We start from the raw sequence: 23,279 nt of genomic DNA on the forward strand, positions 1-23,279 counted from the left end.
TTGAAGTCACTTCTCAAAAACTTCAAAGTCTTTGAAAAGCATTAAATGCTTTGTGTGTTCAACAAATCAACCTCTAAAGTCTTCCAAACCACTTATGGCTCTTACATGACCATTTATGGTTAACCCCTAACTCAACCCTCTTGTGACTCATGTGTCTCCTCAAGCATTTATTGCTTTGACCATGGTTATCCCTTTAACCTTTGCACAAGAGTTTATCCATTGGATAAAAGCTTTATTCTTTAAATAAAGAATTTATTCACTCAACCCAACCTTGACCTTAACTCCCAAGTTAACTCTCAGGTCATGTCAAGCATTTAATGCTTATTCCCTCTCCTCTCAACCCCTCTCATGTTGACACTTGTCATCCTGGGATTGGTTTGAAAGTCCTCACATGGATTGAATATCATTCAATCTTGACCCTTGTTGAGATTACTCAATCTCAACCATCCATTGCTCCATTTTTCCTATAAATAGAGCCCATTTCTTCATAATCCAGATCCTAAAAACTTGTATGCATCTAAGTTATAGAGAATTTTAGAGAGCATTTAGCATATTTTAGTCATATTCACTCTTTTGGTTAAAATTAACAAATAGCATTTAGATAACTCATCTTTCTTTGGTTATTAAGCTTGCATAGCATAAGTTTATAAGCATTTTCAATCTTGAATCTCCATAAGACATTGTTGACGTGTATTTTGTACACAATCATACACAGAATAAAATACCCAAAGGCATCTTATCCTCTCTTGAATAAAGTCGCTAATTGCTGAAGATATCGCAAGAAGGATCAGTCAGGATGACTCCAATGTTCTTTTTAGTAGGGTCTCTACGTGTGGATAAGCACCAGTGGTCGTTGTGATTGCTGTGTCATCAAGGGGCCTTACGCTGCCGAAGATTTTGCTAAACTAAACAAGCTTTTCAAAAAAAATATCAAAAGGATAGGGTTTGCAAGAGGTCTAATCTAGTCTAACCCTAAGAATGACTCAATGTGGACAAGACTTGGTGAGATTCTACCAACTTCAATATTGCCATAAATTAACAACTCAATTGAAATTGATGCGATCTTCTAAGGTAACAAATGATTTTTCAATACATCAAAGATCAAGGACACTACCACGAAGGTACATATCCAAGATACAACAACGATTGAAGGTTTAAGCGATTCAAATATCTCCAATCGACCACGCAAGGCGTTCCTACAATCAGCAAGAAGCTAGTGGTTTGGAAAGCGAATCCTACCAAAGATCAAGTCCAACACTTTGTCTTTCGAATTAACACACTACTTTGATTGAGAATGATTCAAGAAAATTGAACAACCATGAAGATAACCAAGAGATTTGCAACAAAACACCATAACTTCAATATTTCATTGATCTCAAAGCCATCATGTACAACAATTGTTTGAATTCTTTCTTCAAAACTCAATCTTGCTACAAAAGTAAATTGCTTCTATACTCTAATCTCTCTAATACATCAATAATTTCTAACTCTCTGACTTTCTAGTTTTTTCCCTTATGCAAAATGAAAAGAAATGAGGGTATATATAGCATCCTCAATTACAACGAACGGTCCAGATCGAAAGAAGATCGATGGCCAAGATTATGACACCTAAACCCTAATTAGGGTTTTATTACAAAAGTTCCCCTTTTATTGCACAACATTAAATGCATAGCCAATTATTAAATTTGGCACGAAAATCTAGGAGACATAAACCAATGACAATTAAGGTGCCATATCATCTATAACAACCTCTCATCTAGAATCTTATTCCCTTTCCAATGCTCCCTTTTAGCATATGCAATGAATCTAGACACGATTCCTTCGATTTCAACAATTGGAATCTCGGGAAGATTCTTCATTCTCTCTTCCAAGTGGATGACTTGATCAAATGCCTCGAGAAGAGCAGCGTCCCATTCAGGTTCAAGTTCCTTAGTCTTTTCAATCAGGAGCATGGTAGCAAACATCTGATCCTGTTGCTCATCTGTAATAATATTAGCATCCTTGCAAAAGATGACCTTGATTCTATCCTCCAATTCCTGCAAATCCACATCTGTCTCAACTTCGATCCTCCTGCCAAGAATGGTACGTAGTACCTCAAATACTCTGTCCTGGATTGGGTTGATAACCTCCTCAACATGATTGCACCTAGTACTGATGTCCTCGAAGAGAACTTCCTTCATCTGGAGTAAGGTTGACCACTGAAGCAAACTGTGAGGTCCTCCATCCATGATCTTTTCCTGCGCTAAGACCTTCCTCGATGTTTGTCTGATTACTCGCAAGACAGGAATGATAACCTCTTTGGTATGAGCAAAAGCAGCTACTGTTATCATCAAATTGTGGATAATCTCAAGAACCTGAATAGCTCGGTGAATGGTCTGCATCATCCTTGTTGCAAATTCCATGGCGACTGTATGAGATTTGTCCATCCAAGTACTCATACACTGGACCATACTCCTGAATCTCTCTGCCTCACCAATTGATTGAAGGGGAAGTGCCTGTATGGGTGATCTTGCTGGATCCTGACGTCCTAAAGGCTGATTGAGATGACTGAAATATGCTCTCCATGCACCGACCTCTCTCTCAAGCTTTCTATTCTTCTCCATTTCCTCTCTAAGCTTGTCTTTCAAGGCCTCAAATGAATCGGTGGCATCATCCATCGTCTGTTCAGCTGTGGATGGACCTAGCTCAAATGTCTCTATATCATATTCCTCTGCTAGGATCTCACCTTCATACTTGTCCACGGCCGGTGTAGCTATCTATAATTTTCTGGATCCAGCCTCATCTCTAATCATCTTGGACATCTTGGTAGCCTTCCTCTTCTCTATTACTTCCTGGGAATGTCCAACAAGGCTCTCTAAATCAATTACATTGTCTTCGTCCTCAATCACGATCACCTTAGTTAATCTTTCCTTCAACCAGTCTGGGATGGCAGATTTTGTCTCTTTAACCTGTATCTCCTTATGCAATGTTTCTTCTTCTCTGGGAGGAGATGTTACTTCGTCATTATTCTTGTCTTCATGTAACTCATAATCTTGGAGAGATCCACTTGGTGACCCTTGAGGTGCCTGTCCTTCTTTATCATTTTGTACCATCGACTCCATAGACTCTTCTACTTCAAGTGTCCTCTTCTCTTGTCGAGAAGATGTGCCGGATGAGCGATCTCGGCTGGCCCCTTGCTTCTTCTGGGAAGATTCTCTCTTCTCAGGTCTCTCTTTCCTCTTCGAGCCTCTTGGATGGATATTGCCTTCACTTGCACTTCGAAGGTTGCCTTCACTTGCATTTCTGGGATTAGGATTGCCTTCACTTACACTAGCTCCACCTTCGGCGGGTTTCTCTTCCAAGGTGAAAGTCATAGCTATGCCTTGCTCTCTCAACTTCTGATGCTGCACATCAACCCATCTGCGAGTACAAGACAAGACTGGAGCCATCAAAGCATCTAGATCCACCACCTCGGGCTCATTCCAATCTAACCTTACTGATTTGCTTTCTCGATCATAGGATGACTGGAGATGTCTACCACTGTCCTGAGCTTGGTCGGCCACTCTATAAATCTTGCATTTCCTAATGAAATCCAAAGGCAATCTAGAATGCATCTTTCTTTTCACTTCAAGATCGTCTAAGAGATTCATCATAAAATCTTCTATCTGAAACTCATGCTTAAATTTCCTACCGACTGTCTCCTCTATATATCCATGTGGATCAAAGCTCTCTCTCAAGGCAAAGAATGAAAAAGAATACAAAGCTAACTCCTTCTCTACGTCATCCATGGCTAAAGCATTAGGACATACCTCAACTGAATTGCCTAAGATGATAGGTACAGGAACTCCATTCCCATGTCTGTGTCTGAATGCCTTCGCATAAGCTGCCAACTGTCTTGTTACCTCGAGTAACACTATTCTGTCTATCGGATATCTCGGCAACATGTATGGAGGTGAAGGACATCCATGAACTCTGATATAAGTAAATTTCGGAAATTGGATAAACCAAGCACCGTACCTCTTTACTAGTTCCTGTGCATCCTGAGATAATCTATTGTGAATCCCGCCTTGCAACGTCCTGGTGATGTTCATCGTGAAGGTATCATTAACTAACTTGTAGTTACTTCCTGGTGGATGATGCAAGTCAACATAGGAATCACAAACTCTGACCTCGCCGGGTCCTCTTCCAATCACTCCTCTATGAGGTAGTCCTGCATACTCAAAGCTCCTAATCAAGGCATATATGACATATGAACTCATGTGGAAGGACTTGGTAGCCTTGAGTCTCCTTAACTGTACGTCCAAGCAATGGCTAATCATCCTAGCCCAATGAATTGTTCCTTTTCCCTGAACTATTACCGGGATAAAGTAGAACATCCACTTCTCAAAATAGAAGGCTTGAGGAGCTCCTGTGACTCGGTTGAGCATTGTTATCAAATCTCTGTACTCCTCCTGGAAGTCAATCCTATGTGGTGTGTTCGGGATCTTACTCAGGTGAGGACGACTCTTAAGTAACCAGTTCTTGTTGATGATGCTTAGGCAAGCATCTGGATCATCTTCGTACATAGACCTGGCTCCTTCTATGCTCTTGTAGACCATATCTCTGTGCTCTGGAAGATGGAAAGCCTCACTTATAGCTTCCTCTGAAAGATAAGCTAAAGTGTTTCCCTCATTGGATACAATCGTTCTGGACTGTGGATCATAATGACGAGCACACTCAATCATCAACTCATGGCACTGAATTGCTGGAGGGAAGCCGGCCGCCTTAATGATGCCACTCTCAATTATCCTCCTGGCGACAGGTGATGGCTTGCCAATGTAAGGGACCTCTCAAAACTTCTTCGTGCTGAAGTTGCCCAAGTTGGTATCTCCAATGTTGCTCCACTTAGACACGATCTTGGTCTCCAGTTCCTCGTTCTTTTGATCTTCCTTCATGAGAGCTGGACGACTGGTGGATGCTCCCGCCTTCGGGGTCGCCATTGTAATACCTACACAACATTTCATAATAAGAACTAGATTTTGCAATATACAAACATAGATTAGAGATCAATTTTTTAGGAAACTTCATGATAAGTCCTTGAGTTATCATTTCCCAAAAAACGATTGAGCTATTGAAATTCAAAATTTCAAAATTCAAAACTTAAGGCTATGACGATCAAAATTCAAAATAAGACAAGGGATCACATCACCATACCTCACTTGAGAGCTTAACTCTAAAATGCAAAATAAAGAGATTCGCCTAGGCAAAAATTGATGTTTGGAAGATTTCAACGTGATTCCCTTCAAACGAACGTTCCCTTAGCACTTCGCCACCTTTGGGGGGGGGTCTTCAATGTCTTGATGATAGCAAGTTCGCCTCACTTGAAACAAACACGCACTTCCCTTTGATGATGCTCGCGCCTTCCTTTGAATGGAAATTCGCTCCTTGAACACAATTCGCACTTCTCCTTTAATGATAATTTCGCATGCAAAGATTGCTTGAATGATGATTTAAAATGAAATGATTTACCCTTCCTTTATAGGCGCTCACCCCCTCCATTAACTCTAGGCCGACTTGGTAAAAAAAAAAAAGGTAATTAAAAGCAATTTTTAAATAGAAACCAAGGGCCGACTTTGCAAAAAAAAGAATTTAAATCCAAGCGCTCAATTTGATTTTATTTAAAATAGTAATTAATTAATTAAATGCCTCCGTTTTTAATTAATTCGATTTTATTTTATTTTTTAAAGGCAAAATTAATTAATAAATGCTCATGCGCAAATTTTTAAATGCTATTAATTAAATATTCAAATTTTATCGATTTTAGCATTTAATAAAATTCAAAAAATGTGTTAGCGCCAAAATTCGGAGAGGTAAGGGTACAAACCATATCGCTCTGGTCCCTGGGAGAGGGACAAGAGCGAATTATCATCTTAGTCTTGATTCTTTTGCCTTTTACGTTCAAAACCATCATCTCCACGTTGAAACTGGCATGTTTGCTAGGAATCTCGAGCTTGATTGACTTGATTTCATAGACGAATGCTTTCTAAGGTTGATATCGCCCTGGTCCCTTGGTGAGGGACAGGAGCGAACCTTATGTTCTCCTTGATCTTTGTTTCTTCGATCACCAATCTTCATCATGAGGCAAGCAACAACACCATCCCTCCATTCCACGCTCGCTTTACTCGGCTTTTGCGAGGCACATTTGATGTTTGAAGGATTTTCGCCCTGGTCCCTTGGTGAGGGACAGGAGCGATCTTTATGCTCTAGCCTAAATTCGTCGTTTTTACACCTTGGCTTCTTGTTCATCGCCTTCCAAATGACGCTTTCATCCTTATATAATCTTGCTTTGACGTGATCTTTGGAAGAAAATGAGTGATTTTGTAAATATCGCCCTGGTCCTTGCCTGAAGGACAGGAGCGATTTTGTCTCCTTGCTCTAGTTGATCACCTTTTGACGTTTAACTCCTTCGCATATCATCTTCTCAAGACACCTTAGACTTTGTGCAACCTTGTACGTCCTTGACTTAGCGTGATTTTTGAAAGAACTGGCTAGTATAATGAATATCGCCCTGGTCCTTGCCTGAAGGACAGGAGCGATTCTTGGTATCCTGGGCTCATCTTTGTTTCTATCAACTTGCAATCGCCTTCACAATGTAAAACGGTGTCCTTTGATCCTTCTTGATCGCTTGAAACGTGATCAACATCCAAAACTTAAGTATGTTTAGAAATTTTGCTCTGGTCCCTGAGAGAGGGACAGGAGCGAATTTGGGTACATAGTATAAATCTTTCATCTTTGGCGGTCCTTGCAACTTCCTTCTTCATCGAGATACCTCAAAACGCCATCGCCACCTTACACCTTGACTTGGAGTGACTTGAATTTGGATGGAAGGCAAGATAACTAACATTTCACCCTGGTCCCTGGCTGAGGGACAGGAGCGAATTTTCATTTTCAAGTTCAATCACACTTTGCCAACTTCCACAATTATCTTCAATGGACTCGTTGTGCCCCCTTTCATTCATCCTTGGCCTGGAGTTTGTTCTAACTTGGTGAGAAATTGGTCTAAGGAAGAAATCGCTCTGGTCCCTGACTGAGGGACAGGAGCGCCTAGGCCAATATGGAGTTCATCCGGCGTCTTTCAATCTTCAATTTGGCTTCAACAGGTTCGTTATACCTCCTTTACTTGCTTCGAACTCAAAACTTACTTGATCTTCACTCGAATTTTGCCCTATGAGGAAAATCGCTCTGGTCCCTGGGAGAGGGACAGGAGCTAACATCAAGTTCGCCCTGGTCCCTGGCTGAGGGACAGGAGCGAATTAGCCTCTAGGTCTAATTTTCCTCATGTTTGTGCTTTCAAATTATATTCAACTGATAAAATGCACTTTTTTGGTTCTCCTCAAATCGTCAAATCGCTCAAATCTTGCAAGGACAAGGTAATGTTGGATTTTAAGCTCCGGTCCTTCAGTGAGGGACAGGAGCGATTTTTGCTCCTGGCACATTTCCATGCTTGTGAAATTCTTCAAATTATATTCAACGGAAAGAACATGCCTCCCTTTATTACTTCCAATCCGAAAATTGTCTTGATCCTGCAGAGACAGTAAAATTTTGAGAAACAAGCTCTGGTCCTTCACTGAGGGACAAGAGCGATTTTGCTTCCACAGGCCAAAATATCATGATTTCAAGGGTTTAGTCACTTCACAAGGCAAAAACAAGTCATTTCCAATGCCCAGAATCAATCATCAAAATTCCAAAATTCGGTCAAAATCATAAAAAAAAAAAAAAAAAATCTCATCATTCACACTTAGACAAATTTTGGACTTTGCCTTCAAAATTCCGACTGAAACTAGACCAACTCACTTAGCTTCTGGCAAATTCACTTTATTTCCAAAATTGCATCCCTCGGGAGGAAGCTCTCAAATTCAAAATTGGACTGGACTCTAGCCTGAAAACACATTAACAGAAACCCTAAGGCTTGACCCTAGTCCAGACAACTGGCATACTAAACCAAAATCCTAAAAAGCAGAGAGAAAGGCGAGCAAAAACGAGCAAAAAGAGGGGGTCCCCATTTTAATGGGGCGATGTGTGAAATGGTCACAGACATCCATAGTGCAAAAAGCTGCTGAGAGCTACATTAATTTGGAACTTGGAGAGGAGAGGAACAAGGGAGAAGGAGCTAAGAGCATGGTAAAAGGCATTTGGAAATGCCTTGTTGTATTTACTTCCATAGTTAAATATTTTATCATGCTTTTAGTGTATCTTTGGTATGCCTGCTTAGGCTCTTTTAATTTGTGTCACATAAGCATTGTCTCAGCATTCTATGTATCATTGGTTATATTGTTAAAGGGATGCATCTAACTTATCATGAATGTTGTGATCCTCACCCAAGGTCATTTTTATATAACCTCATATAGTAGATGATGTATGGCGAGGGCCAAGGCCATACTGACATCAGAAATCCATAAGCTTGGATTGATGTGGCTTCAGAGGGAGCTTTGAAATAAGGCATAAGGATCTTCACACTCAATTAGAAGAAGTTTGAAGATATGTCATGATCATAATTGTGCCATGGGTCCAATTCATAAAAGGTGAAGTTGGCATTTCCCATCCTTGTTTATGAATACTTATGATACTATGATGTTTGGCTATCAGTCTGATATTGAGGATTAAGAGGGAGCCCTATGATCTTCAATAAAACTCTTGGTATGAAAGAATTGACAATTACTTGATAAGCCTAGGGTTTTGTAAAGATTCTAACCTGTTCCTTCAAGTATTTGAAATGCTAATTCTGATTTCTTATGTGGATGATCTAACTCTGACTGATAAAGATAGTCCCATAATTTGATATAAGAAAGAATTAGCTCAGAATTGAGATGGAAGATCTAAATCTAAAATGCATTACTTCTAGGTTAGAAGTGTGGTAAGAATCTAATGAAATTATTCTAAGTCAAGTTTTCTATTGCTGTGTTAGAATTATGGATTGTAAACCTATATGGAAACTAACTTGAAGAAGTTGAGTATGTCTACAGCCAACTATGATTTTGCAGATTCATCTGAATAGAGGCAGGTTGATTGGTGAGTGCTTCAGCTTATCAAAGATAAGCATATTGTTGCAGCCAAGCATATCTTGATATATTTACAAGACACAATTGATTATGGGTTGAAGCTGCCATCACATTAGAAGACTACTTAGGTTCAGATTTCTCAAAAAGTGTTACGGACAAGGAAAACACTTCAAGCATTCACCCGCTGCAATCTCTTGGACCTACAAGAACAGTCCTTAGTTGCATTGAGTATTGCTGAAGCTAAATATATTATTGCAAGTGTTGCATCAAGAGAAGCAGTGTGGTTTCTCAAAATTCTTGTTATGTTGTTTTGATTTATTATCAAGGTTGTATAGAGATACCTAACAATTCAGTGTTTTATGGCAGGGCAATCATGTGTTGCAGATGTTCTCACCAAGTCTCTTGAAGCTTGAGTACTTCGAAAGATAGACTTGGAGCTATGGAGAACACCGTCTTGGTTGAGAGGGAGTCTCAACCTCAGTGATACATTGTATTGTATCAACCACCTTCTGCAGGCAATGCAAGGTGGTATTGTACTCTTCTCAGGGAGAAGATCAAATGCTCTACGGGCAATGTAAGATGACAGAAAAGATCCTCTCCACCCTGCGGGCAATGTAAGGTGGATCCATTCTATGCATGTGTGCAGGATGGAAGATTATGATGTCACATTCTTCTTTGGGAGAAGACTGAGGTAAAGGCAATGAATGGTGGATATGAGTGATGGATAGCATGGAAAGACTCCATGATGTGCATGAATACTTGTGTATGCATTCATGACTTGCAAGTGTGCATGTTAAATTTTGGATTCACCCTCCACAAGCAGTACAAGATGGATACTATGGGCTACTATTTGTGGCTACTTGTTGTTATCCTCTCTAAGGAGTATTTGAAGTTCACAGCTAAGTTCGGATTACAAATTAAACATTGTATGTATTACTTAGGGTTGGGCTCTAATCTTGTAACCTGGTTGTAAGATTATCTTTCTCCCTAGTTAAGAGGGAGTGTTGATTGTTCCTATCAGGGCAGAATGCGGATTCCAATTGCCTTAAGGAGCTTCAACCTCAGTGATTCTCTTCTGCAAGGTTTGTCCATTCTTCGCTTGTGTGCAAGAATGGAAGGTTCTGTTCTATGCTTGTGTGCTAGATGGAAAATTGTAATTATGTAAAGACCCACTTGTGTATTACACCTTCTATGCTTGTGTGCTAGAACCATCCTATGCTCGTGTGCTAGGTGGAAGATGTAATTCTATGCTTGTGTGCTAGATCCATTCTATGCTTGTGTGCTAGATGGAACTCTAAAGGTTCAGATTATGTATTCTTTTCTTTCCTAGTTAAGAGGGAGTATTATTTGTAACTAGGCTCAGAAAAGGGGATTCGGATTGCCTAAGGCAACATCTGAATCCCTAAAGGATTGGGCCCCCCTTTCACCAAGCCATAACGTGTAGGGCTGGACCCTACACGCCAAAGAGGGTAGCGTGCTCCTAAACAGGGCCAGCCCTATAATGAACACGCCACACTAAACCAATTTGGTGCCAAACATATATATTTAATTAAGACCGACTTAAGGTTATATGCACATATAAATAAAGATCATTTGCCAAGTTCATTTTATCTATTCGTTCATGCAATCAGCGAAATCCATCTGCTCCTTGGTGTGCGAAATAAAAGGTGAACTGGGCGAACTTAGTCAAGGAAGACAAAACAATTTCAGTGCTCCTTATTACTGTTAGATGATGCATTAAAGAGCAGACTTGGTGAACATAAAAGGGCAGATCTGAATCATTCAAGTGTGCCAGTTGAAGATTCCAGATCTGAGACACATGACTTGAGCTAAGTATTGTATTGTTACAATTCAGAATTGAATACATAATCTGACCTGTGGGTCTTTAGTGCTGGGTTTTTCCTCCTTGGGGGTTTTCCCAAGGTAATTGAGTTTGTCTCTTGTGCACTTAGTTTCTCTCTTTAGTTTGCTTGCTTATCATTTATTTAATGTTAATCTGAAATTAAAGTCTGATCGCTGGTCTGAGACACAAAAACTAACAGCTAGATACTATGTGATTTGATATTTTTGAAAATTTGACGTAAATCTTCCTAAATTTAATTTTAAAAAACTCCATTCATGCATTTTTTTTTTTATATTGTATTAACAAAACCTAGATCAAATGAGAAAGACAAATGAAATGTTTTTCTATTTTAGTGACCCATTTTTTAATTTATCTTTCAATGCAACTATACTATTTTTGCATATTGTAAAATGTTAAATCAACTTATCATAATTTATGTAGCAATTATGTGTCTGTATCGCTTTTGAAATAATGAAAATCTCCTCAAATAACTTGGAAAATTGTGTTAAATAAATGTGTATGTGTTTTTTATGAATGACGTATGCAGCCGTATCCATATTGGGGGTCTTAAAAAATGGCTGTATCCGTATCCGTATTTGAATCCGTATCCGTGTCCATGCAACTTTGTAAAAATCATAAATATAGACATATTTTCACCAAAAAAGATATTAACTTCAGATAGCCAAATATTAATAATGTGAGGTGTCATATAAATAAAATATAACCCAAACCCTAAAAGCAGAAAATATAAAACCCAGGACACAAATGCAGTGGACACTTAAAAGGCACTAAAAGCAAAGCATGTGTTGTTTTTGTTAACGTAAAGAAATGCAATGGGTAATACTTGACACTTACCATAAAAAGAAAAGCCATAAAAGTTTAAAACCCCCAACAGCTGTACAAATCGCCAGAACTTTAAATAAAATATAAGTGAAAGAGCAGCACATGAACTTAAAAAAGCAGCAAGGGCAACAATTAAAAAACCACCATGAAAACACCATCATTTTTATGCACTCATTGACATCACTGGATGGAGAAGTAGAAGGATAAGAAGCCAGGGAATGATTATTTTCCTGCCAAATTTTTCTTTGCTTCCGAACTGTAATGGTAACTTTTGTACAAGTCCCACACCATTAATAGATGGCATTTGTACCAGCAAGGTAAAGAGTTGTTTTATTTATTCTTTCCATGAATTATGATGACAAATATAAAAATCAGAGTGTAATGGGGCTTGCTCTAGGCCCATGATTAAGGCCTGACCTACTGAGACAAATCCAGGGCCCAAAGTCCACAACCTGCTGCACCCACAACAATCTGGACCACAAACCCAGAATGGGAACAAACCAGACCCTGATCAGAAGGTTTTTCTCAGTGAACCAATAACATGGTCCAGAAGTTATGACCACATCAAATTCAGAATTTATAGAGGATGTAGATCTATGAGAGCGAATGGAAGGAGATTAAATTAAGGGAGACTTAATATCTGCTCAACCTGGGCAGTTAATAAGGTTACCATCCTCAATTTCGCTTCTCCATTTGTGTTCATCTCATCCATTTTGGTGATAAAATAACAATAGTAGAATTCAAATGTGAGCAATGGAAGAGGAGCACATGGAGGGTTGCATAAAATCAGAACAAACTTTGAAAATTGGGTAAATAGATGACAAAGTTTTGAGTGTCACTAGTCCATTTGACATTCCCAATCAGACAACAGAAAACTAATCAGCTGCCCCAGAAAAAATAAATGAAAACATTGATGATAGTGCTCATGTTTATCTAAACTATTTAATATAAATTTAGAATGAATGAGAATTACACGAAGAACACAAGCCAACATCTAGTCTAAATGTTCATTCTTTGACCATCTAACTATTAATTTATTAAACTGTGTGATAAATTAATATCCTTGTTAAGAACAAGTCATTGGTTCTAGAAAGATTGGAATCTAATTTGATCTTCTCTAAATTTTTCTGTTCTCAAGTTGAAAACAAATTAAAAATAATTGATGAGTTATTCTTCACTTCTTTCTATCCTGCACAATGCAAAAAAATCACTAGCACATGTTTCTTTAAACATACCGAGTACATGCACTCATTGATAAGAAAGTCTTCAAGTTCACGAACATTCGAAACATCTAGTTGTTGCATCAAGAGATCATATGGCAAAACCTGAGAAAGCAACATGAAATCAATTGCAATTTATACAATTTGAAAGTTAAACCTCCATCTTATCGCATTTAGGCCACAATAAATGACAAACACTTTGTCAGTGGGGAATTTTTTTCCTACAATAGAGGGCAACCCAGAAGCCTTTAATTACTTAATATGCACATTTAGGCAAATATCGTGCTAAATACCTTCGCAGTTTCTGCCAACGTCAATACTGTCAACTGCTTTAATTTGCGCATTTGATCAGGTTCCAATGAAGGCAGCTGTGTGGCATTACCTTTTCAAGAAAAAAGTTCACAAAGATTAAAGATTGAAAGCTCTTTGTGTCCTCTACCTAAAATAAGACGGAAAGATGATGCCAAATATAAGTGTGACAAAAATACTGAAAGATTAGATATACCGTGCCTAAAAAGAGCACTGTTCCAAATAGCATAAATGAGCATTAGAAATGGAACCAACAGAAACAAGCACTACCGATAAGGATGAGTGTGCAAGAGTGCATTGGTTGGCAATGAATAAGAGGTATGTCTTAATGTTCTCTAGCTTCAAAGAAAAAGTAAAAACTCACTTGGAACTTAACATCTACAACTTAAAATGAAAACATGCACAGAATATAATAAACATAACACAATCTGTTGCATGCCCATCATGTTTCATTGCCCAAAGCATGCATGTTTCTAGTTAATAACTCCACATACGCTGCCACAACTCTAACAGCGTGTTCAACTTAATATCCACTTAGTTATTATCATTTTCATTGAATGTGCTAAAATCTTTCAAAAAAATTAAGAATGTGAACCATTTTTCTCAGTTATGTTGCTGAAAACTGCATGGCAAAGAACAGGAAAGGGGAAGGCATCACAACTTAATGCAGAAATTGGCAGATCCAGAAATAATTCATATAAATATATGACCATAATTTGTGCTGTTAAGATTTTACTTCATAAGCAAGTCATAAAAAGGAAAAAAAATACCGCATCTTTGTTTTCACTCTGGTTCAATTTACAGCTTCTGAAAACAACTTATTCAAGATATAATATATAGAAGTGCTGCAGTAAATCAGCATTGCCATGTAGAATTTGTGATTATTGAACATTATAAAAGAAACGGAGATCTGTTCAAATAATAGAAGCAGTTCTCTCGCCATAGATTCATGAGATATCATTTCTCGCTGCAGGCACTGAGAAATTTGCAAAAATGTCATGACATTTTGATAAAAAACTGAACAAACAATATTTTGACTGAGACGTCATGATAAAATCTTATAAAATCCAATATTTTCATTTTAACCCTATCTACATGTTGTGGACTATAATTTTTAACTACATTTGTTCTGCAATTTTTTAGCTTTCTGCTCTGTGATTTTTTCTGCAAATTTTAATTGGGTTTATAGGTCTTAGCCTTTAGGGCTTGGTTTCAGCAAACATTTGAGGATTTCATTGTGATCGAGGACATACCGATCAGATCTGCAACACCACCTTCAAAATCAGCAAATATTTTTATATTTTAGTGTGCCAATAAATCCCCAAGAAAGATGCTTCTTACCATAGAAGCGTGTTACTGGCATAGAGTTTATGCATCATCATTTGCCATGTGTTTAGGGCTTATGGATTTATTTATTCGACAGAGACATATAATACATTGTTAAACACATGGCTACTGCACAAAAATCCATAATAATTAGTTTGAATGCATGGCACAACATCATGTTCTTTATGAGCCACTTTAGGTGCCACCATAATGTAAAAGAGACACAAACAAACAATTAAACTAGTAGTTTTGAACTGTGTTCAACAGGGATGTGCCTCCCCCTCCCTCAAAAAAAAGACAAGCCATTGCCAGTATGGGGGCATACACTTGCTATGCCCCCACTGCCATTAATAACAGAGGCATATACCTGGGACATCTCCCTCAAAGAGGAGAGGTTTCCAGGTTGAAAGGATGTTGAGGACTCAGGACATCCCCATTTAAAAATTCATTTCATGAATATATGGCAGCTCTACAGCATTTCAGAACAACATTTGTAGGGTATGAAGGAGGGAGCTGAAGATAATGACATGACAGCAGCAATGATTGAGTGTTTTGTTATGTTGAGATAATGTTTAATGCAGCTATTTGAAAGTTCGAAACATCCGCCGCCCTCCTTAAATAGTAAAACCTTTAACTTTTTAATATTGTGGCCCTCTAGAAATTGAACCATTCAAAATAATATGTCTCCACCCTTTTCATATATATCTTTTATATTATTAACTATGTTTATTACAATTTATTCTTATATTATATAGATTAGATCATTATATATATATCCTTAAATAGTAAAACCTTTAACTTTTTAATATTGTGGCCCTCTAGAAATTGAACCATTCAAAATAATATGTCTCCACCCTTTTCATATATATCTTTTATATTATTAACTATGTTTATTACAATTTATTCTTATATTATATAGATTAGATCATTATATATATATATATATATATATATATTAACAACAATACATATTAACAACAAAGAAGCGATCAATCCATCGCCACCTTCCCTGCCGCTGGTTACATTGCAGGTATTTTTGAGGCCAGCACTGTCAGGGACGCGGCAGCTGATAAAGCTCTGGTTCTTTAAAAAAAAGGAATTGAAAGTAGAAATTTTGAGGAATTTGGAGCTCATTTGAGTGTTAATGGGGACCTTTTCTCCCCCTCCCCAAATTGAAAGGATCTATGAATGTGCAGGAGGCATGATGGGTATGGGATTTGTATTCAGATTTGGGTATGCAAGTGCGGCAAAAACAAATTCCTTGGGTACGGATACAGGTAAAAATTATTAGTATGGATAAAATCATCTAAATCCAAGCACTTCACCTACAGCTATTTTTTTTAACTGCATGATTTTTCCTATACATTGCAATAGTGTGATCAGATTGATCACATTCTATGTAAAAATTGTACTTTGAGCTTGTGGCCAAATTTGGCATCTATAAGCATTAAGATCAAATCTACTTGCTATTTTCTAGCATCTAGCACTCGTAATTGCACTGAACATAATGTGCCAAATCATATTTTGCTAGAGGGGATTCTTAATTGAGTAATTTGAGGGGATAATCTTATATGGTGGTTGATTGCATTCTTTTTGCTTGTTGTCTGTTCATTCCACGGGGAAATCTCAAATTGAACTCCTAACTCCATATAATTATGCATCATTGAAAAAATCAGTATGGAACTATCTTATGGGAAAGGATTATCTTGGCTATCTAAAGGAAGCAATTTCTCAGCCTACTAATCCTAATGAATTGACAAGGTGGGAGATCAATCTATTGAATCATGTAAACACCTAAGAAGGCTTGGGAGACTTTTCAAAAAATGTATGGTAAAATTGATAAGATTAGTGGATATCAGATTGACAAATCTTGATCCAAAAGTTTTTGATCACATCCATGACTACATCTCCAAAATTAAGAATCTAAGAACACAGCTAAAGGATTGCAATATCATAAAGAAGGATTTACAATTGATTCTTAATGTGTTATCCAAGATTGGTCCTAAGTATCCACAATTTGTTTATGACTTTCATAACCATCAGCTTTCTAAGGGAGCATCATATGTTGATCCTAAGTTGATGATTTTGCAAATCGCCTAATACAAGAGAAAGCAAAGTTAATTCACATTGGTTTAATGTGGCCACATTTGAGGAGATATGTTATAGTCTTTTGAATCTAGGAGAGTTCTTTCATCTTCTGAGGTTCTGTGTGCTGATATTCCATCTCTCTCATCTACTATTGCATGTGATGACACTTGTGTTGCAGTTTTGGCTACTTGTGATTCAATGCAACAGGACTCACATTGTCTTCCAACTATTGCTACATGGGATGATCTCTTGACAGGCATTACGGGTTTTCATAGAGTCCCACATTTCAGATTTGGGATACACCATTGATTGCATTCATCTTCTCTTTGATGAAGATGATCGTTCTTCAATTGTTGTGAGGGAACACTCTGACCCTCTTGTTTACTCTCTACATGATCATTCCTCACAATTTGACATGAGTGTGGATACTTTTGAGCAGCATCTAAAGGAGGTCTTCAGAGGAGATATCCTTTACTTTGAATGATGATCTACATCAGTTTCTAGCAGATTCTCAATTGTCATCTTCATCGGTGTGGCCTAGAATGCCTGATTGGATGATGGCAGCTTTCGGCATCAACATGGAGACACCTAAGCAGAGTTTACAGACATCTCACTTCATCCTTCTTCCCTCGTCTTCCTTTCACAAATGGAAAGACATCCTACATACCATCTTGGTTTTGTTTCTTCCTAAGTGGAGGAATGTTGTTCGACAAGATTGGATCATCTTCAACATTCAGTGTCGGGCATTTACCATCATTGAAAGAGACTCTACATTGAGGGGAGCCTGCATGGTCTCTCTTCTTCTTCTCTGTTATGGGGCAGACTTCTTCCTCATATGGGATTTTGTCCATCTCATTCTTCATTGAGATCATTCTGTATTTTAATCTCTTTTTTGGGGAGGAGTTCTGCCCCATTGAGCTTTCTCCTTTTCTCCGTTTGTGAGAGATTGCATTGCATCGCATTTGTACATGGCTCCCTAAGTTGCACTTAAGGTGGGTGCTGGTGTGAAAGGGGTGTTTTACCTAGCTAGTTCATCCCCTAGGTCCTCTTCACACATATTACTTAAGTTTGCTTAGGGTACATATAGGATAGTTATCACTTTATATCTAAGTCATAAGATTGAGGCACATGTCATAAATCTTATACAATCCTATGTTCACCATGGTCTATATAACCAAGGGGTCTCCTTTGTAATCTCAATTCAATCCATTGTAATCTATCATTTGCATCCTTTGATAGAATAGCATTATTCTTTCATAGTTGATCTCTCTTATGCTAGATCTTGAGTGGCTATAATCTTCAGCCAATCTTGCATGATATAGAGCATTCTATACCAACTCTTACAGCTATTACATTTATCCATGGAGAAAATTTTCAGTAAACTTCTTGCTAAACTGTTAATTTTTGTAACTTCCCAACACAATGAATTTTAAAAAATTTATTTAGCAATTATCCTACAAGACATTTAAAAACTGTGGAAGCCCTAAAAATGTTATCTTAAGATTAATAAACTTAGAACACATCTTATTTAAGTCTCTTTTCTATTACTAATCCCATATTGCTCCATATGAAGGACCTCAATTAATATCAAAGGCAAACTTCAACTTTCCTCCAAATCCCAGTTTAAAATTGTACTTTATTGGTTCACATTTCAATTATGTAGTTTGTAATTGATTTTAAGGTTCACATGTTGATGTCAAACTATGCAGTAATGAAGTCTGCAGTGTGCACTATAATTGGCGATCTCAAAATTAATGAGAAAAAATCATATTTAAAATTCATGGTATACACTCTCCTTTACTTTCACTCTCTAACTTTCTGTGCAATTAGGAAAACATCAATTATTTCTCTTCTTTTAAAAATCAAACTCTTCATTTTTTGGATTCCTGATTTAATCCCTATTTTATTCCAAAAAAAATTTGGAAAATATCTTTAGCTTTTGGTTTTCCAAGAGATTCCTAGGAAAGATATTTGCTTCTATGGTCAAGATCACACACTACAAATTACTCATTAACTCTTAAGCAAATTGAAAGGAATTGATAACATTTTAAATACAACGCCACAAAGCATAGTAATAGCTATGGCGAGACTGAACAAAATGTAGATGAACAAAGGCACAACTATTATTGATAGTGTATAGAAATGGAGCACATATCTACTATGAGTATGGACCCTAAACCTTCTATTTTATAAGTTGTTGCAGCTGCTATATTTCTTTAGGGTTTGTTTGCGATTGTCGCTAGGGCTCTGGGGGTAGAGGAGGCTTCAAATGATAGTTTTGGTTGAGTGGTAGCTGCCCCAATTATGTGTGGGTGAGATCGCATGTGGCAACTTGGTGGGCGAGGCTCGTCTTTCCCCACCATCCAAGCAACTTTTATTCACTCATGTGGTGGGTAGGTCTGAGAAAGAGCTAGATGGTGTCTACGAGTGCTTTGTGCATAGTAAGGATGATGGTTTTTCCCACACTAGTGCAGTTTGCGTTCTAATGTATTGCTTAAAGTCTGCAAACATGTTAACACAGCCAGCAGTTTACACTCTAAGAAGGAGATGATTGTTGAAGTTAAAACTCGCCACGATTTACATTGATGTGCTTTCTAGGGCCAACCAGATTTTGAAAGCAATAAGGAAAAAGAACGAAATGTGCATCCAAAGGTTAATGCATGTGCTAGGTTGAAAGGGAATGCATATTCAAAGCTAAAAATTTTGCAAGTCAAGGGAATGCCACAAATAGTGTGGGTAAATTTGGTCAAGATAAGAATTACGGATAGAGCATATAGGGGGATGCCTTTTATAAGACTGACCCATTTTGATTAAAAATTCCTGTGAGCAGCTCTATAGAGTGACATCTTTTTTATGAATAGTCATGATTTTTCTAAAAGAGAACTTCATCTATTCATGCAAGATCAATCCATCTAAGTAGAAAAGCAGATTTGATAGCCATTTAAATAGTCAGAAAAGTAATTTCTTTATTTGGTTGATAAAAGATTGAAAACAGCAGTGGTTTATACTTTATATCAATGAGAAGGTTTTCAGCACATCAACCTTTGTTAAATTCCAAAAGCACCTATTTCAGCATGAATATTACCTCAAACTTCAAAGAAATCATATTTTCAAGTGTTGCTATGTGCCTAGGGTTTTGGAGTCAATTTTCAGTCATTGTTGTGACCAATAAACAGCTGTTCATATACTTCAAGGCTGATTAAGCAGATCAGCAACAACAATCTACATCATGGAATTTCAACCTTCAATAACAATCAGAGAGATTAATAGGAAAGCAACAATGGAGAGTAGACCAGCTAGGGCAGAGATGGGGAAATTTGCAAATCAACATATGCTTAAAAAACTACTTGGCTTTGTGCATATGGCAGTTTGCGTGCTACTCGACAAAGAGAAAATCTAGTAACAAGGCAGTGCAGTGGAAGGATACTAATCCCTACCATTTTAGGAGTGGTACTATAGTTCATCAGAAGGAGACTCGTGTGTCTCCAGATCTGCTGCTTGTGGCTGGGGTCCCTCCTCCCAGGTATGTTCCTTCTTCCCTTCCTTCTCCTAAGGTTGCAGAGATGGTTGCGAAGAGTTTGCCTCCTAGGGCAATCATGGAGGTTTCAACTTATTTGCCTCCTTCAGTTATTCCTTCTTTGGCTGCAGAGTTTTCTTTGGCATTTTCACTGACCTCTCTCCTCAGTTTGCCTATTTAGGAATTGTTTCTCCCTGTCATCCCCTTCTACATCTACTTTTTGGCATTCATTTTTGGGTTCCTTCTCTGGGGTTGGGCAATTGCTAGCAAGTTCTTGATGACCTTGATGGGTCTGATTCAGATATGGATGTTTGGACACCAATCTCATATAAGAAATCAAAAAAGGTGGTCTCCTCTCAATTGGTTATACAATCTCATGTAGTTCTGTGATAGTTACGCTAAAAATTGGAGAATTTACATTGTTTTAGTTATGCTTTATTTTAAAACAATGTTGCATGGAGATGGATACAAATACAATATCGGATATGAATATGGCTATTTTTCAAGACCCCTAATATGGATATGGCTGGATACTGAATTTTATAAATATATATATATGCCCCTGGCCCGATTTCTGCAGACCAAGACAGCAAGACAGAGACGATTTCACATGGCTATTGATGCCACATAATGCATCGACCACTCAAATGAACAGTTTTAATGATAAACAAGGTATAAATAAAATCAAAGCCTAATTAAAATCGAGATGGTTAAACCACAGCAAGTAAGCACAGGATTAGTTAAGGAGGAGGAGGCACTGGTTAGCAAGGGGTGCCCCCTTAAAAAACCAACATGTCCCTAAGGAAAGGATGTGACTCACAGGCCTCCAAGGAAGATATAAGATCAAACCAAGCATTTCCAACAGGAGAGGCATCAGATCCAGTTGGAACTCAAGAGAGCTAAGCTACTCAACCGACTCAGCAATAGAAAGAAATACTTGTAATTTGAGGAACAATACGGTTAATCTACACTCATCAAGAGGAAGATCAAGCATTACTGCCTGTGTCAACAGATTGGTATGACGTATCTCACCTATTGCTAAGTGACTAATTGCAATTATATGATATGGAGAATTAAGACTAAAGAACAAATATCTATAATATGAGACATTATATTTATAAATGCATATTAGGAAATATTGTCAATAGTTTGCATTGGTAATAATAAGGAAATCAGATTTATACTTAGTTTCTTATAGATTCCTAATACTTGAAAGACCAATATATTAAACAGTCTAGTCCTTGATCTTTCACTAATGCCTTCATGAGGCTAGGTTGGTTTGTGTAGGCAGAGGCAGAGTAATTCCTCACAAAACAGGTAAGTCCCAAGATGGGGTATAGACAGGTGTTCCGCAAACCTTGAGGGAGAAGTCCCAAGATGGGGTAAGGGCCTGTGTTCCTGAAACCTTGAGGGACCCTGCTTGTAGATTGCTTTCCAAGTGCCCTAGCACAGTAATTCCTCCGATCCTCTGTTAGGGTTAGGGAAGTAATAAGGATAAACCCTTAATATAATTGGTTATTGATTATATTATGAAGAATTAGTTGTTCACTAATCTCAAACACTTAATTTGAGGCATAATAATATTTAATGATTGATAAACTCGCAGCCTCCTAGTAGGGAATAAATAAACCTCAAAAACACAATAATCTCATCAAATAGAAACTACTTTGAACACATACACAAGTTTACATTCATCGCATAAGTATAAACACAAATTTTAGGCTTGAGCTGAAGGAAATAAGCTAAACTAAATAACATATTATAAATATATAGGGTCAAATGTCTACAAATTTATGGAATATGAAATCCATGGCATCAGAAGTTCAAAACATATGTCAACATAAAAGCTAGAGCCTAGAAGTCTAAGGCTTAGAGGAGCCAATACATTCTATTTTAATTTTTAAAGTTAAGGCTCAAAGGAGCATTGTAACTAGAGGATCCTAGAAGTCTAAGGCTCAGAGGAGCATTGTAACTAGAGAACTCATTATCATCTCAAGTACATGTAGAATGTATGGTAATTGTATGAGCATGTTTTGTTTATTTAAATTAACACATACCACTTTGTTATTTTCCAGTGTGTTGTATAAGAATCTGGGTAGAGAGAATTAAATGTTTAACCAGATGAACTAATCTTAGATTCCTTAAATAAGTGGTTTACCATGGTGCAATCACTGGAAACAATGTGTCTGGTTCATTCTTGGTAGTGGTTTAAGCATCTCCACAGGTGAAGAAATCATTGTGCAAGTAGTTCATGATGCAGTTAGTATCCAATACCATGTGAAAAGGAATGTCCCTCGAAGTGAAGAATGTTGCAAACAAATCAGCAGTGCAGATCTTAATTTGTTCGTAAAACTAGAAAGAATTGCTTTATGTTGTTATATGGAGCCTAATCAGACTTGGAGGCTAAATTTTCCCCACTTTTATCAGCGCAGTTTCCCCCCAAATTATTCAACGGGGGTTTGGGGGCAGCACCCCCAAGACGGGGTCAAGGGGCAACGCCCCTAACACACTCCCTGGCTCAAACGACTTTTATTATTTTATAAAGGCGTCGAGAGTTATTTTTCTATTGGCTAACATTCTAACCCTATTTTTCTGTAAACTATAAACTATAAAAAAAATTGGCTTTTTTTAACCTTGCTAGGCGGCAGAGTCCTAGGGTCCAGACTTGGTGAGTCTGTGCAGACCCGGTCAAACTCATCTGCCTCCAAGTCCACGGTCTGCCTCGACCGAGGTGACCCGCCTCAGGACTTGCAGAGTTTGGGCCAAACTCTACGAGTCCTGTAACTATGATATATATATATATATATATATATATATATAAAATTAAAAATATATTGTTATATTAAAATACAATTTATTATTTGTCGATAGTAGAATAGTGTGATGGTTAAGTTGTGGTGTTGTTGTTCTTGCCATCAAGGCTCAAACCCCATTGGGGTGATATTGTTGAATTTTTAAATGGGGATGAGGTCCCCCATTTGTGACCTCACCGGTTCATAGCTCCGAGTCAAAAGCGTTTACCCCTTCTTTAAAAAAATATGTATATAATTTATTATTTTATACCTAAATATTATTATTTTATTAATAAGAAATATTAAACTTATTTAAATTAAATA

The 23,279-nt window shown here is 37.6% G+C and overlaps 1 protein-coding gene across 2 annotated transcripts in view; it reads right to left on the reverse strand.

Moving 5' to 3' along the window:
* Positions 1-23,279, reverse strand: part of LOC131070002 (COP9 signalosome complex subunit 7) — a 39,326-nt gene that overhangs the window by 8,642 nt on the left and 7,405 nt on the right. For both annotated transcript variants that reach the window (XM_058005555.2, XM_058005556.1), the window contains 2 exons: positions 13,217-13,305; positions 12,939-13,028 (listed from right to left, as the gene is read on the reverse strand). In XM_058005555.2, the coding sequence (XP_057861538.1) occupies positions 12,939-13,028; positions 13,217-13,305 (179 nt within the window). The remainder of the gene's footprint in view (positions 1-12,938; positions 13,029-13,216; positions 13,306-23,279) is intronic.

Source organism: Cryptomeria japonica, chromosome 6 (assembly GCF_030272615.1).
Source record: "Cryptomeria japonica chromosome 6, Sugi_1.0, whole genome shotgun sequence".
In the NCBI taxonomy this organism is placed as follows: domain Eukaryota; kingdom Viridiplantae; phylum Streptophyta; class Pinopsida; order Cupressales; family Cupressaceae; genus Cryptomeria; species Cryptomeria japonica.